The 16,004-nt window shown below is 50.5% G+C and overlaps 1 protein-coding gene across 2 annotated transcripts in view; it reads right to left on the bottom strand.

Annotated features, from left to right (window-relative positions):
* CARM1 (coactivator associated arginine methyltransferase 1) overlaps nucleotides 1–16,004 on the bottom strand; it is a 41,812-nt gene that overhangs the window by 1,670 nt on the left and 24,138 nt on the right. Inside the window, exons 2-15 of one of the 2 annotated variants that reach the window (XM_087816724.1) lie at nucleotides 14,033–14,158; nucleotides 12,508–12,614; nucleotides 11,481–11,585; nucleotides 9,379–9,489; nucleotides 8,018–8,195; nucleotides 5,891–5,981; nucleotides 5,631–5,712; nucleotides 1,789–1,874; nucleotides 1,530–1,619; nucleotides 969–1,106; nucleotides 793–882; nucleotides 591–703; nucleotides 364–441; nucleotides 23–91 (exon numbers count right to left, since the gene is read on the bottom strand). In XM_087816724.1, coding sequence (XP_087672850.1) covers nucleotides 23–91; nucleotides 364–441; nucleotides 591–703; nucleotides 793–882; nucleotides 969–1,106; nucleotides 1,530–1,619; nucleotides 1,789–1,874; nucleotides 5,631–5,712; nucleotides 5,891–5,981; nucleotides 8,018–8,195; nucleotides 9,379–9,489; nucleotides 11,481–11,585; nucleotides 12,508–12,614; nucleotides 14,033–14,158 — 1,464 coding nt within the window. The remainder of the gene's footprint in view (nucleotides 1–22; nucleotides 92–363; nucleotides 442–590; nucleotides 704–792; nucleotides 883–968; nucleotides 1,107–1,529; nucleotides 1,620–1,788; nucleotides 1,875–5,630; nucleotides 5,713–5,890; nucleotides 5,982–8,017; nucleotides 8,196–9,378; nucleotides 9,490–11,480; nucleotides 11,586–12,507; nucleotides 12,615–14,032; nucleotides 14,159–16,004) is intronic. The other variant, XM_087816725.1, reaches the window with a different exon arrangement.

The raw sequence follows: 16,004 nt of genomic DNA, 5'->3' as shown, positions 1-16,004 counted from the left end.
TGGGACCCGCTCCCTCCATTACCTTGGACAATCCCCGTGCTCATTATGGAGCCCATCCGGGAGTGGGTGTGATTGACAATCCCCGTGTTGGCTGCACAGCAGAGGGAGGAAGGAAGGGAGACGGCGTCACCGCCCCCGGCCAGCCCAGGCCCATGTTCTGCCCCAGATGGGCGCTCCCACTCGCACTTTCACACCGGGGTGCAGAGAGGGTGGGTGCAGCGGCGGCAGAGCGAGGCAAAGAGGAATGGAGGACCTCAGCCAGGAGCCCCAGGAAGAGGAAAAGATGATGCAGAAGGCCCAAGCACATGGGCCATCCTGGGTGGCAAATCCTCCCCACACCTCCCCAGACCCAGGGACACTCACCTAAAGGAATAAGGTTGTTGTGGCCCACACTGGAGCCGCCAGCGATAACACTGCTCAGGTCATAGGCAGTTGGCATCCCTGTGTCAAGAGAGGGAGATGTCAGGGGTGGGGATAGTGTCCTGTTTGGGCTTTGAGAGGCCAGAATTGCCACCTTTGCCCAGGGAGTGCTGGTAGGTGTGACTAGGAAGTGGCCCTGCTCCCCCCACCCCACACGGGGACCTGCTCACCAGCCACGGCCATCCCACTGCTGAGGTTGTAGGTGCTGCCTGTGTTCCACATGTTCTCTGAGGGGGATGTGTAATGGGAGCCAGGCGGGGGTGAGGGTGTCGTGCCTGTGTATCTGCAGCAGAGACGGACCCATGGGCAGGGCCAAGGGGCTGCAGGCCAGAAGGGTGCCCCCCCCCCGCGCAGGCCAAGGGCCCATCCTACCTGAAGAAGGGGTTTTTCAAATCCAGGAGGTTACTGGATTTGGAGCCCGTCTGGTCTACCTGGGCCACAATACTGATGTCATAGCTCTGTCTGTAGAGAGGGCAGAGAAAGGGGGGACATGAGCCAGCTAGGAGGAAGAACCCCTTCCTCCCCCAGCCTGGGGTGGCAGCTTGCACCTTTTGTTGGCAATAAGCAGACATGTCCCTGAGAGCGTGTCCCCAGCCTTGGCAAACAGTGGTGACTGGAACAGGCACCGGACCTGGTACCAGTGGGTCAGGGGCTCCGTTGGGGCCGTGGACAGCCACACAGTCATTCTGCCGAGAAGGGACAAGAACGAACTTGACTGGGGTGGAGCCACCATTCTGTGCACCTTGAGCTATCCCCAGATGTCTGCCCCTCTGACAGGTCCTCTGGGGCCCTGGAGGTAAGAAAGGCTGGCCACCCAGGTAGTCCCATTCACATGCCTACACATACAAGGGGACCACAGTCATGGGGTGCCTGTTCACCCTGACATATGTGCCAAGAGACTGACCAGGACCCTGAAGGACAGTTACTCAAAAGGGTAGACACACACCCCTCCCACAACAGTCTGGCTCTCGTCTTTTGGGAGGGAATCGGGAGGGGTGGTCCTACCCTCCCAGCCCCCACTCAGCATCCAAACCAGCCAGGCCTAGGGTTCACAACCGCAGGGAAGTCCCAGGGGCTGGGGGTAGCATGCTCTGCTCCGCTGCACTCACATGGAGCCAATGAATGCGACGTCAAACCAGAAAGCCAGGCCGTGAACCAGCCCTGAATGCAGCATGTGAAATTTGAATGGGATTTCTATCCTGGAAGGCAAAGGGCAGTTATTGCTGGGGAAGGTAAACGGGCTGCTAGGAGAGAAGAGGGGTGGCCAGGTGCAGAGTCCTAGACCTTGGCCCACTTGCCTGCCCTGGGGCAGTAGAATGCCTGCAAGGGCCAGCAGTGGCCCGGGAGGAGGGGCGTGAGGGCCGGTACCTGTGCAAATCCCCTTCTTTGGCTTCTAAGAAGTTCACTGTATACTTGACAGACTTGGCCATCAGGATCCGGATGTCAAATGTGTCCTGGGAGAGACCACAGAGATGACCTGACTTTGAGCTCAGGGGCAGCAAGGGAGGGGAGAGCCCTGCACCTCTCCCTGTGTCTGGCCATAGCCTCCAGGCTATTCAGGTCAAACCAGTTTGCCCTTCTCAGACATGCTGGGGGGAGGCTGAACTAGTACGACACCAGGGAGGGCAATTAGATGACAGCTCTCAAAATAATAAGCGTTCATAAGCATTAAAGACTTCCAGGAGTTGAACCTACAGATAGATGTGCACATGTACAAATTCACACATCTAATTACATATTGTCTATAGTAGCGACACACTGGAAACCACCTAATTAAACTGATGGCCCATCCATAAAAGGCTATAGGTGAAAAGGAACGAAGAGGTTCTTTATGATCATATGGGAAAAGATCTCTGAGATAAGCAAGTTAGAGAACTGTGTGATGTCCCATCACAGCTACAATGCAGATTTTCTATCAGACTAACACTCTTGCTGAGAACTGTATGAGCTGAATAAAATACAAAGAAAAAAGCCCAGTTGTTTGAAAGCACTGGAGAGCAACAGCAGTAGCCAAGGCTTTGGAGGCTGAGATCCTAAAGGGAAGGGAGATGCTTTTTGGCCTGTGCCTTTCTCCCTTGGTATGGGACCTTTCAGCAGCCTCTCCGGGTGGGGGATGCAAAGATGGGGGCTCAGGGTTACCAAGGCAGTTGGGACGCAAGAGGCCAAGATGCTAAAGAAAAGGGAAATGTGGAAATGCAAGGTGGATGTTCTGCATTCGATTTCACTTTGCGGCATTTGCCAATTCCTGAGTTGTGTGTGGGGTGGGAGTTAGAGGACAAGAGACCAAGCAAAAGGCCACTTCTAAGACACTAAAAAGCTAAAGAAAGGTTCAGCACCATATTGTGCTGGGAGGCTGGAACCAGGGGCCCTGTGAACCACCTGGCTCATTTAAACCACTGAAGGCTACACCCTAAGGCAGAAGTTCTCAGTGTGGTCCCTTCCAAAGCACCCAAGGTCAAAACTATTTTCATAAGACTCGGATGTTTCCTGTGATTATTCATTCACTCACCTGTGATATCACAACAGAGGAATGCAGAAGCAGAATCCAAATTAATAATGCCAGTATTCTTGCTAAAAGTCTTGGACAATAGTTTTTGTTCTTAAAAATGCTATTTATGTTAATAGGTAATGGTTTTACTACTGTTGTTTTTAAATGAATTAAATATATTTAAATTCTTGGGCTTAGTTTGTAATATCAATAGACATTAGGAGCAAGATGATTTGTCCATATGACTAATTGTTGAGGGGAAAAAAAAATCCTTGGAAAGAAAAACATCGTCCAGAACCTCTACAATTTTTTATTCTGGCATTTAATGACCAGGCACCAAGAGACAGGACCAAAGGATGAGAGCCAAACACCAAGAGAATAAACAACAGAAAAACACCACTTATCCAGATACTAAAAGTGATCAAAGACTTATAATTAATATGTTCAAGAAGAAAGGTGAAAATATGGAGAAAGAGAACTGAAATAATAAAAAAATAAAGTAAAATTCTAGAACTGAAATTGAGAATTAGAAAATCAAATTAAACATACAAAGAGAGGACTGGAACTGGAAAATAAATCAGTAGAAAACATGAAAATGAAGCAATTGAGAAAAAAAGGATGGAAATACAGAAAATAATATAAGAATCATCTGAGACACAGTGAGAGGTCTAATGTACATGCAATTGGAAGCCCAGGAGAAGGAGAATGGTGCAGAGGTAGTGTTTAAAGTGATACTGCCCAAGAGTCTCTCGAAACTGGTGAAAGACATCAAGAGGGGAAAACAATAATATATACTGTATTTTTAAAAAGGCAAGAAAAGAAAAACAACAGGAGAAACAGAAAAATAGTAAAATGAAAGATTCATACCCATAAAAAGCAGTAATTACATTAAATGTAAATGGTCTATTCTAATTAAGATAGAAACCATTAACCCGGATTTTAAAAAAACAAATATATGTTACTTACATGAGACCAACCTTAAGTGATAAGGACACAAAACGGTTGAAAGTAGAAGGGTGGAGAAGTATATATTGTACAAAGATTAACCAATATAAAATCAGAGTAGCTAAACTACCATCAGAAAAAAATAGTTTAAGGCAAGAAATACCACTTGAGATAAAAAGAAACACTTTTTATAATGACTAAAGGATCAATCCAACAGGAAGATATAATAATCCTAAACCTGTACACATCTAATAATGTAGTATCCAAAAATATAAAGCAAAAAGTGTCACAATTAAATGGAAAAATACATCTACAATCAGTAATGATAGAAAAAGCAGATTTAAAAATCACTATAGTGATTTGACCAACATGATTAACAAATGGGACCTAGCTGACAGTAATATAATTTTGTACTCAACAAGTGATTAATAAAAATTTTTCTCAAGTACACACAGAACAAAAGCCAAAAGAGACCTCATACTGGGCATAAAGCAACTCTCAACAAATTTCAAAGGACTAAAATCACAGTGTATGTTCTCTAACAAGAGAAAGTAAGAACAGTATGTTCATTACGCTATATATAATTTGAGGGGGGAAAAGGTATATATACACATTTGTACATAAACGTGGTACATTTGGGTATAAAACTTCTTAAAAGATATACAAGAAATACTGTTTGCCTATACCAGGGGTGGGGAATGTCCAGCCCTCAGGCTGTATCATTTAATCTGCCCCTGCCAAGGCAACCACAGGCGGGACTGGAAATTCAATAAATCTAGGAGCTTTTTTCATAGCTAATTTTTTTTTTTTTAAATTTCAGAAAGAGGAAGGGAGAGGGAGAGAGTGTTACAAACATCAATGATGAGAGTCAATGATTGGCTGCCTCCTGCACGCCCCCTACTGGGGATCGAGCCCGAAACCCAGGCCTGTGCCCTGACTGGGAATCGAACTGTGCCTCCTGGTTCATAGGTCGATGCTCAACCACTGAGCCACACGGGCTGGACTCATATGTAACTTTTAAGTTGATAATTTTGTATGCCCCATGAATGATGTTATAAATACCCAACTGGTCCTTGGCAGCCCTGGCCTGTTTGGCTCAGTGGTTAGAGCATTGGCCTTCGGAATGAAGGATCCTGGGTTCAATTTCGGCCAAGGGCACGTACCTTGGTTGCAGGCACGATCCCTGGCCCCCGTCAGGGCGTGTGCAGGAGGCAACCAATTGATGTGTCTCTCTCACATCAATGCCCCCTCCCCCTCCTCCACACTCTCTGAAAAGCAATGGTAAAAATATCCTTAGGTGAAAATTAAAAAAACAAATGGCCCTTGGCAGAAAAAAGGTTCTCTACCTCTGGCCTATAGGAAGAACTGTCCTATAGGAAGGAGAGAACAGTGTGTCTAGGGACAAGAGTGGGGAGGCTTTTCACTTTTATACATTATTGATTTTTGTACCATGGGTCTATATAATCAGTTCAAAAATCTCAATAATTAAAATCAATCAAATAAAATCAGTTCACCAAGGATCAATTCGTCTGAGTTCACATGTACTGCGTGCTTACTGTGTGCTAAGTGCTCTACATGCATTGCTACTTTATTCCCAACATATCTGTGAAAGAGGTCTGTGCAAGGGCAGAAGCAAGAGCTCAGAGGGAAAGTGGCTTCACTAAGGCTGCAGCTTGCACAAGGCCTCACAGGAAAGCCCATGCCCCCTCCTTGTGTCACCCCAGAAGATGGTCATGCCCAGTGCTAACTGCGATAACACCCTGGGTGCCCCACTCACCACTACAGGCTGCCGGAAATACTCGTCCACAGCAGCGCCTCGGAGGGCTGACAGGTCCACTCCATGGAAGGATGGCTGGTACCTGCAGAAAGCCCCCAACCCCCATGGCAAGGTCACCAGCAGCAGAGAGACAGGTGGGCAGCCTGCTTTCTCTCCCAGCTGGCCCTCGTCCAGCCCAAGTCTTTCAGGTCCTACTGAGAATAAGGAAAAAAAGAGGCAGGGCCATCCCTGAGAAGGCAGGACACACACAGGGCACTCACCAGAAGTTGGCCTTAGTGAACTGCTCCATGTAGAGCTGTTCATCCGTGAAGGGCGCGAGGTGGACATCACCAATGGTAGGGAACATGTTTCCTGGGAGGCACGGAGGGGTGCTGGCGTCATGGTGGGACATTCTGCAGGGCTTGGCAGAGCCTCCAAAGGGCCCCAGGACCCCCAACCCTGGGCCTTCTCAGCCTCTCATTCATTCATACATTCGTGCAACACAGAGGTATGGGGCACCTACTCTGCCAGTGGCCACAATGAGCACTTGACATTCACCGGACAGCCAACCAAGGAGAAAGGAGGGCCTGTCCTTATGTCCCATTACTAGGGCTGGGAGACAGGAAGGAAGCTGCCAGAGTCTCAGGGTAAGCAAGTGGTGCCCGGGGCCCTGCTCCATAAGCCAGGCAGTGCTGCTTAGGCGCTGTCATCCATGGATGTGAGCCGAGAAAGTAAAGTGCTCTGGACAAAGCCAGGCTGAACCTCAGGCTATGTCGTAGGGACCTTAGCTGAGGCCAGAGGCTGGGTGGAGCGTCAGCTGAATCCCCATGGCTGGGGCTGCCCAGGCTCTGGCAGGCAGGGTGGGCCTTTTGGCTACCCTGGTCTAGCACATGGCTTGAGATGGGAGGGGTGGCAGGGTCCTCCATCTGTGTGACTCAAGGAACAGATGAGTCAGGGCCAGTGACTCCCTCAGTGAGTCTAGGGCCAAGTCACCTGGTCCCCAGATGTGGGCCTCCCTCCTTCGTCCTATGGAGGGGAAGGGAGCAGAGGCACTAGCAAGATTCTGGCTGGGTGGGGGAGGGAAGATAGTCTACTCTGGTCAAGAGGCCACTTGCCCAGGAGGAGTCCGCTAGTCACCTGGGAAAGTGCCCCAGGCTAAATGTGTACAGCTGGGAAGAGGGTTCCTTTCAATCCCCTCGAAGAGCTTCCTGAGATGGAAAGAAACCGCATTCATGTGGGTGGGGGGGTAGGGGGAATAACCGGCCCCAAGCCACACTCTGGGCAAGTTGCTTGAGCAGTGGGGCAGAATGTGCAGCTGCTCATGAGAGCCTGACTCCTATCTGTCCTTATGTCCCATAAGGAGGAGTCTACTCTGCTGGGGCTGCCACCCTCAGCAGGCTTGGCCACCTAAAGGGCAGAATGGGAGGACAGTGGGTCCAGACAACCCCCTAGGGAAGCCTAGCTTCCCACAGTCACACCTGGGACATAGGACACAGCTGTGGGAAATGGTAGTCACCTCCCACCTCCAGGAGCAAAGCTGAAGGCAGGTCCCTGCAGCCTGGATCCAGGAAGGCCAGAGAACCAATAGGTGCTTCCCCACAGACCAACCCACGCCTGCCCACCATGGGGCCACCAGTCCGCTAGCTTTCCACACCACTGTCCTGGCCAGTCCTCCTGCACTACATGTACGTATGCACACACACAACCCCTTGCTTGTACAGAAATACTCAAAAGACACACAACCTGAACCGAGAAATGAACACACCAGCCAGACATAGGCCCCCAGGGCTGGACACAGACCCACAGGGACACAGGCGGGTAGGTGTAAACAGTGACCCAATGACCCAGGAGCATGGACAGGCAGGTACAGTGACACAAACAGGTGGCCACTGATGGACACTGCCAGACAGCTAGCTGCCCCTGAAACACACTGACCCTTGCCCCATCTCCCTGGCTTAGAGAAGCACAGGGGCTTGTCAGGCTGAAGACAAGGTCAGTGGGATAAGAATGAATACGACAGGTCAGCTCCACTGCCTACCACAGAACACCTTCCACACCTGCCACATTCCCAGCTGGGCACTATCCCCACGACACCAGGGCATGAGATGGTAGACAGCTCAAAGGCTCTCAAGGGACCTGAGGGGAGCCCCTCAGTACTCTGGCCAGCCAGGGTGGGCAGGTGGATATATGCCTTTTCTGGGGCAGGGGTGGACATATGGAGCAAGGAAGGGGGGTGGGGGGAGAGGGAGGGAGATGAGAGGGCCCAGATGCCCTTAGCACCATAGGCCACCAAACAAGCCAGCAGTGAGATGAACCACAACTGTGCCCCCTAAGTAACAGCCAGGGGTGCCCCAAAGGGGCCCCGGTGGGTGCGCCCCTGATGCCAGACCCCATGCAGGGACACTCACCACCAGGCCTCAGGTACTTCTTGGCATGGAGGTAGCTCTCGAGCATTCGCTCATTGAAGAGCATGTAGCCCATGGGCTCCGAGATAATGATATCCACCTGCTCAGGGAGCGAGACCTCTTCTACCTTCCCAGGGATGACCACGATTCGGTCAGTGAGGTTGTTACTCTTCACCAAGACCTGTGGGTGGGTGGGCCAGAGGAGTCATGGGGGTCCCTGTACCCATCCATCCACCACACATCCTCAGGGAAGGGAGGGATTCCGTCCCCATGTGGCCACCCAATTCCTTCTGCCTCCTTCATCAGCACCCTGACCAGAGCTGTAATCAGCCATGGCTTCAGTCCTCCCTCAGGGCCTTTCCCACTGCAGCTCCCGGACTCCTCATGTCATCCCCACCGTGAGAGGGCATTTGCTAATGGGAGGAAAGATGGGGACAACAGGCTTTGCTACAGACACCAAAGCTAAACTGGGGCACACTCTCCATCCCAGGGGTTCCAGTGCTAGAAATTTGTTCTATGAACATAACTGCACACAGGAGAGGTGACACATGTATGAGTCATTCAGTACAGCATACGTTTGTGCTGCAACGATTGGAAAACAGCCTAAGTGATGATAATAATCTGTGTCTAAACAAACAGTGGTCCATCCTGGCAAAAGGATGCTCTGTGGCCACTACAAAGACTAAGGAAGCTCTTCATATGATGACACAGTAGCCAACAAACTGTTAAGGTAGCAGACCAGGTGCAAGATGGTGGTGAGCTACCATTTGTGTAAGAGCTGGGCAGGCAAATGAGGGTACAAGTTTGTTGATGGCACCACCCAACAGCTCTGCAGAGCTTGCATATATGTCCCTCTCCCCCTGATGAGGGGCTGGGAGCGAGGGGTGGGAAAGGGAGCAACGTCACTGTTCACCCTTTTGTGGCTTTTGAACCTTGTGAATGAAGGTTTCAGTGCAAAAAAAGGAACAAAGGAAATGACAGCTTAAACTAATGAAATGAAATGCTGTTGTTACCCACATTTCACAGATGTGGGAAGTGGGGTTCAGAGAGGCAGGCCGCTGGCCAGGTCCGAGATTCCATCCTGGTCTGTGTGACTGCACAGTCCCCTGAAGCACAAGGCCGTCAAGCCTCTGAAGACCCCAAACCACCCCTGAACCCGATAGTTGACCACCAGTCATGGAGGGGACACCCCCTCAGGCCCAGGTTTTGGGGATAAGAGACCAAAGAGAAGTGATGTCCCCAGATTCCCCTGAATCCAGGGGGTCAGGTCTCCTAGGGGCTCCCAGCAGGACCAGCTTCCCCAGGTGGGAGTGGGCATAGAGCTAAAGGGCAAGGACAGGCCGAGGTCGCAGTGGGCCACTGACCTCGGCATGCTGAGCCATGGTGCTAGCCTCTACCGCATAGATCTTCCTTGCTCCAGCTTGGGCAGCAAAAAATGACAGTATTCCAGAGCCACAGCCAACATCAAGAACGATCTGAGGAAAGATGGAGCAATGAGAACAAGACACCGGTGAAGTGATCACGTCACCAGGCTCTGGCTCCTTGCAGACTCATGCAGCTGGGAGCACACTGGGCCCTGCAGCCTGTCTCCCCTTGGCATGGGCCAGCTGCCCAGAGCTCGGTTTCTGAGAAAACCTGGAGCACATGGGAGCCCCCAGTTCTGGATCTGAAGATAGCTAGGATGTTAAAACCATCACATGCTCTCAGACCCTGATTCAAGAACTGATTGGGCTGTGAACTATCTATGCAGCATGGTGGACACCTGGCTGTCACAAGTGAGCCTGCAGTTTCTCTAGAAATGAGCACTCACTAGGTAAAGGACATCTCTGAGCCCTGCAGCATGACTACTGAGGCCCACACAGAGGGCAGGAGGTGGGCAGTCCCCGATTCTAAGCCCCATAGGATATTCCTGAGTACTGGAGGAGTCCTCAGGGAAAGGTTACTCGGTCCCAACCCCATGGGCCCCATGGCCTCTGAATCAGCTGGGCTGAGTACTGTGCTCCTCCCCGGAAAATGGTGCAGCAGCCAAGAGGTGTCCTTCTGGGAACTCTGTAGCCCTCAAAGAGGGAAAGGGGCCCAAAGGGTATTAGGGGTGTTGATGGCAGTGTCTTCTGGTTGCATACTGACCCTAGCCAGAAGAATCAACCAGTGGCTGGGCTGGGGCAGGTGAACTGCCAAAGCCCTGGGGCCAGCTGGACGCCCTCTGAAGGGCACCCAACCTTGAGCTTTTGGAAGAGTCTAGGCTAGTATGTGGTAGAGCATCCCTCTTTCTGGATTTGTCTGACTGCTTCCATGTCAGCAGAATCAAGATAAAAGTTCCTGGTGGTGACATGTATGTGTTTCTAATGCAGAACTGCTCTGGGTGCAGCAGTGGGCACACAGTGAACACCCAGAGGAGTGCTGCAATAGTTGGGTGGGAGGGCCTCGGGGTGCCTCTCAGAGCTCTGGATGAACCAGGAAATGGACTGGCATCCTGGGAATACTGGAAGGGATTTTGCTGAAGTAGCATGTGCTTCCCGGGCCCCAAGCACTCTCCAGCACAGCATACACCAGCAGCCAGGAGGAAACTGGGGACACCAGGATGACCCTGACAGGCATGCTGCTGTGTCCAGGACATCTTCCCAGGCTACAGGGGTCAGGCCCTGGGGCCCAGGGGACTTAGTGTACTAAGAGGATTCTTAGCAATGCTTGAAGGGGCATGACCAAGGCAATGGATGAGGCAGATCCACGTGGATCATGTTGAGACCTCCCAAAGATAAGTCGAGAAAAACACAAGCTCTCATTTGGATCAAAATGGTGAGGAAGGGAATAAACTTCCACTTCTGAACATAGATACTGTGTATTGCTCTCTCTCTTTTTAATCATGAGCATAGAGCACATCCTCAACATCATTTCATCCAACATCGTTTGTTATAATGTTGATGAGATGCATAGAAACCTAACTCGTTTATATCAATTAGCCTAAGGTAAACTGGTTTCCTTTTATGTAATTTCACTTAAAATCACAGAACCTATTGATGATATTCAGAACTCACTGTATACTACTTGGTACCATTAAAAAGATCTTAAAAGAAACTAGGGAAGTAACTAGATAAATTACATTATATCCATGTGACTTGATAATATGTCCCAACGCATATATTAAGTGAAGAAAAAGAATTTTGCAGGAAAAGTATATAGTAAAATAATCCGTGTGTGTGTATGATTAACTCTAAAATATATATGCTGGTACATGCATGGGAAAAATTGGGCAGTGGTTGAGGGAAATGACAGAAACCTTTCATGTCTATACTGTACATGCTGGGTTGTTTTTACAAAAAGTAGAATTTGCTTTTGTAATCAGGAAAAAATAGATTAAATCCACAAGCAAAAAGAGAAAGGCAACTGCCACAGTGAGGCAGGCACAGAGCCTGAGAGAAGGGGCGTGAGGGAGAGGGAGGAGGGAGGCAGGGCAGACCCTGCTCACCTTGTCCTTGAAGTCCGTGTGGTTCTGCAGTATCGCACGCTGGTAGGTGCCTGTCCGCACGTAGTCCTGCATCATGTTCTGCTGCTGGGACAGGTAGCCATAAAACTGGAACAGAGACATACGAATGGCACAAGGCACACAGCAGCACAAATGGCCAAGTCCCTGGCCGGCCTGAGACAGAAGGGCCACCTTGGGCACAAACCTCCCGCAGGAGGCTGCACCCTTTTTACTGGCCCAAATCCCTCTAGCAGCTGCTGGCTACTCCAGGAGAGGGAGCGAGAAGCCAGAGGCAGCCCCCAGGAGGGACACCTCCACCATCACCATGGCGAAAGGACACAGCTGGATGCCACCTGGACCTGGAATCCACCAGCAGAACTCAAGATTTGCCACAGGCAGAGTTCTGGGATTGGGGGCCACCTGCCCCATCTTAGGGACCCCAAAGAAGCAGAGTAGATCAAACAGAACCCTAGGACTCAGAGCGCCAGGCGGGTGAGGTGCTGCGGGGTCTCTCTGTAAGACAACGGGCGATCGGGAGGCAGCGTGGCACTTGGGCAGGGGCACAGGCTTTGGCATCAGGCAGGCCTGGCTTCCCATCTTGGCTCTGTTGCATATTAGCTGTGTGACTTGGAGCAAGTCACTTAACCTCTCTGAGCCTCAGTTTTCTCATCTGCAAAATGGGGACAATAATAGTACTTACCTCCTAGAGTTGTTGGGAGGGCTCAAGCACTTCCATGTGTGTGAAAGCGCTTGGACCAGTGCCTGGCATGCCCTATGTGGTCGGTACATTCTATCTGTGCTTTCATTACTCAAAATGCCTGTGGACCTGAACTTCATCTGTACTCAAGTCCTTCCAGCAACCCTCCTAGGCAGGCCCTGGCATCTCCATTTCACAGATGAGGGAACTGAGGCCCAGCAAGCGGAGGAAACCTGCCCAAGGTTACGCAACTAGTAAGGGGCAGAGCCAGGACGTGAACCCAGGTGGGCCTGCCCTGTGCTACGCGGCCTCCCAGGGACCACATGTACCCACCTGGAAATATTGCACGGCGGAGGACTCCTCCGTCCGCTCGCTGAACACCGACCGCTCCAGGGTATGGCCCCGGCAGGTCTTCAAGATGTTGTAGAAAGAACAGAAATCTGGAAGGGGGAAGCTAGGTCATGTATGGCCTTGTTGGGGATGGGAGGGTTTGTATGGGCCCGTGGCCCTCTGTCTAGCTGCACACCCTGATTTTCTTGCACTGAGCATGTGTTACTTGGCAATTTCTTTTTAAAAAAAAAACACAATCAATGAAACTTAAGGGAAAGAAGGGCAGCCAAGCCTGTCACTTGGTTGCTGACACAAAGCAGGCATCTCACACTCTGGGGTGAGTGTGCTCCATGAAGCTCGTAGCAGTGGGCCTGGGTGCTGCCTTACCAAAGGGCTGTGTGTGGCTGGAGCCTTTGCAGGGTACAAGCCTGCCCAGCTGGGCAACAGATTTCCGGGATTCACCTTAGCAAGTCACCCAACAGTGCACAGCAGTGTCTGTGAATGGCAGTGGACACAAGGGATGCCACCTCAATATCCCGCAATAGGGGACTGATGGACCTCAGTGGACACAGCAGCACGCCAGAGAACCAATCACCATGGGTCTGTAGGACTGGATGTTATGTAGCCTTTAAAATTAACTATATTAACACAGAATGATGACCGCTAACTTATATCAAGTCAAAAAAAGAACAAGAGAATCAGAGACAGAAAGTAAATGCCAGCAATTGGGGGACAGGGACGTGGAGTGAGCGTATAGTACACAAGGGTGGGTAGCCCAAGGCTTGTCTGGGTCATGGGGAATCCCCTCCCTGGGGCACTGAGCCAAGGGAGGGGGCTCCTGGGAGCTGGTGGTGGCTGTGGGCAGGTGGCCTCTCCAACTTGAACTTTCCCACATAAGCCTCTACCGCCCACCAAACCCACTGACTTCTGCTCTGCAGTGACCAAGCCCTGTTACTGGACCTTCAAGAGGTTTCCAGCCCGGGCATCCTACCACCTCCACTGCTACCCAACCCCCTACCCTGAGCCACCACAAGCCCTCCTCAGTAACCTGATGTGTCTGCTTGTGTCCTCTCAGACAGATACTTAGAATCTTCCAATGACTTCACTCTGTGCTCAGTACAGAACCTCTGCCTGCCTCAGGACTTCGTCTCACTCCCACCCTTTGCTGTTGGGAGTGCCAGGCCCCATGCCCCATCCTGACAAGCTCCTCCTACAGGACTGGGGTGCAGCCCAGTCTGGTGGTTAGAACAGGCCTCTTGGAGGAGAGGACATAAGCCAAGTGCAGAAGGACACAAAGGAGCCAGTGAGGGAGGGTCTGGAGCAGAGCATTCTAGGAACCAAGAACGTGCTGACCAGGGACACATCTCTACATGGGAATATGATTTTGAACTACAATGGAGCTTTTGCTTGTATAGATGGGTGGGTTACAATTTAACCAGGCTCCAGGCCCCCACCAGCCACAGCCTAGAGCATAAGACCTCCTGGCTCTGGGTGTTCTGTGTGCCACCAGGAGAGAAGGGACACATACCATTGGGTGTGGCGAACTGGATGAGGACGCTGTTGCAGCCCAGGGTGATGATGAAGGACTGCTTGCCCACGCGGCTGCACTCCGTCTCACGGGACAGCGAGCATTTGAACACACATATATCTTCATCTACAAGGACAGAAGTAGGCATGAGCCGGCAGGCCACAGGGACAGTGAGCAAGGCTCCCAGTCAGCTGCCTTTGAGTCCTGATCTCACCACCCTCCCCCTTCCCTCGTTTCCAGTTCTCCGGGGTGCCACAAGTCCCTCCCTGAAAGTGCTGCCATGTGCCTGCCTGCCCAGCCAATGCTGAGGACAAGGTGATGGCCAATCAGGCAGTGGGGACACAGGGACACAGCCTGTCCAGTGAGAGAGGACTATCCATAGGGCAACCAGGGGAGAGGGGTGCCAGGAGTTGGAGGGGCAGAAATCCTGACCTAGGACATTCCCTCAATAAGGCACGTCCTGGCGCCAGGCCCCCTGTTCATCCAGTGGGCACAGCAACAGAAGGGCAACTTTGGTATGATCAGAGGGTCCCAGGACCCTGGCGGGTGCCCAGGCCCAGCTGAGGGAGTCGGCATTCATTTGCCAATCCTTCTGTGTCACCTGCGGGGGGAGGCTATTGGCCTTCTGAGTTGAGTAGGGCTGGGATGGGGGTAAAGAAAGAATTCTTGGTGGCACCTCTGCTTCCTTCAGCTGAACCCTCTCCTCCTTGCACTTATGTGGCATAGTGATTATGAGCATGGCCACTGAGGCTGGAAAGCCTAGGTTCATGTCCACCTATGATGCTTAGTGTGGCACTCAGGCAAGTCACCTAGCCTCTGTAAGCCTTTGTTTTCTAATGTGTCAAATGGGGCTAATGGTGGGGCAGATACAGGGTCCAGTGCACACACATGAAGCACTGCATCCACGTACCCACCACCATTACTGTTACTAGTCATTCATTCAACAGGTACACATAACAGGTGCGCCCACTTCAGCACAATGTAAAACTTACCATCACAGGAACAGGACGAACCCGTATAACACTGTGGTCCTGATGTAATACAGCAGGATGGACATGGTGTGTGTCATGCATTATGAGCAAAAATTTTACCCTGGTCCCATCACAAGGAGACAACAGACAGTGCCAGATTGATCATGAGGCAGTCTGTAAAACAACCTGCTTGGTCTCTTCAAAATGACCAATCTCAAGAAATACCAAAATTGCTGGGAACTATTCCAGAAGGAGGAAGACTAAAGAGATGTAACCATCAAATGCCAAGTGTGACCCTGGACTGGAGCGTAAGGAAAAAATTTTCAAGAGCTATAAAGGACAACTGGGGAAACATAAGTATGAACTATAGATGTGATCATTTTAAATGATATGGATGTGATTCTGTAGAATGCCCTTATTCTTAGAAGATACATATGGGACAATTTCAAGTGGATTTTCATAATGTCTACAACTTGCTTTGAAGTAGCTCATCAAATCAATAACAAAATATATGTTCAGAGAGAAGCACAGGTACAAATGTTGCAAAATGTTCCCCATCACCCAGCATCGCCAGAACAGTCTTGAAAAAGAACAAAGTTGAAAGACTCAAACTTCCTGATTTCAAAACTTACTATAAAGGTACAGTAATGAAAACAGAATAGTCCTGGCAAAAGGACAAACATATAAATCAATGGAATAGTACTAGAGTCCTGAAACGAACCCTTACGTTTACATCAATTGATTTTTAACAAGGGTGCCAAGAACATTCCGTGGGAAGAAAACAGTCTTGTCAATGAATGGTGCTGGGATAACTGGATCTCCACATGCAACAGAATGAAGTTTAAGCCCTACCTCATACCATACATAAAACCTAACTCAAATGGATTAATGACCTAAATATAAGAGTGAAAACACCCAGCCGGGCGTGGCTCAGCGGTTGAGTGCCAACCTAGGATCCAGGCGATCAGGGTTCGATTCCCGGTCAGGGCACATGCCCAGAT

This window comes from Miniopterus natalensis, chromosome 4 (assembly GCF_054644295.1).
Source record: "Miniopterus natalensis isolate mMinNat1 chromosome 4, mMinNat1.hap1, whole genome shotgun sequence".
NCBI classification, from domain to species: Eukaryota; Metazoa; Chordata; class Mammalia; order Chiroptera; family Miniopteridae; genus Miniopterus; species Miniopterus natalensis.
The sequence above is the reverse complement of the archived record's forward strand: the minus strand, read 5'-3'. Positions and strand labels throughout refer to the sequence as shown.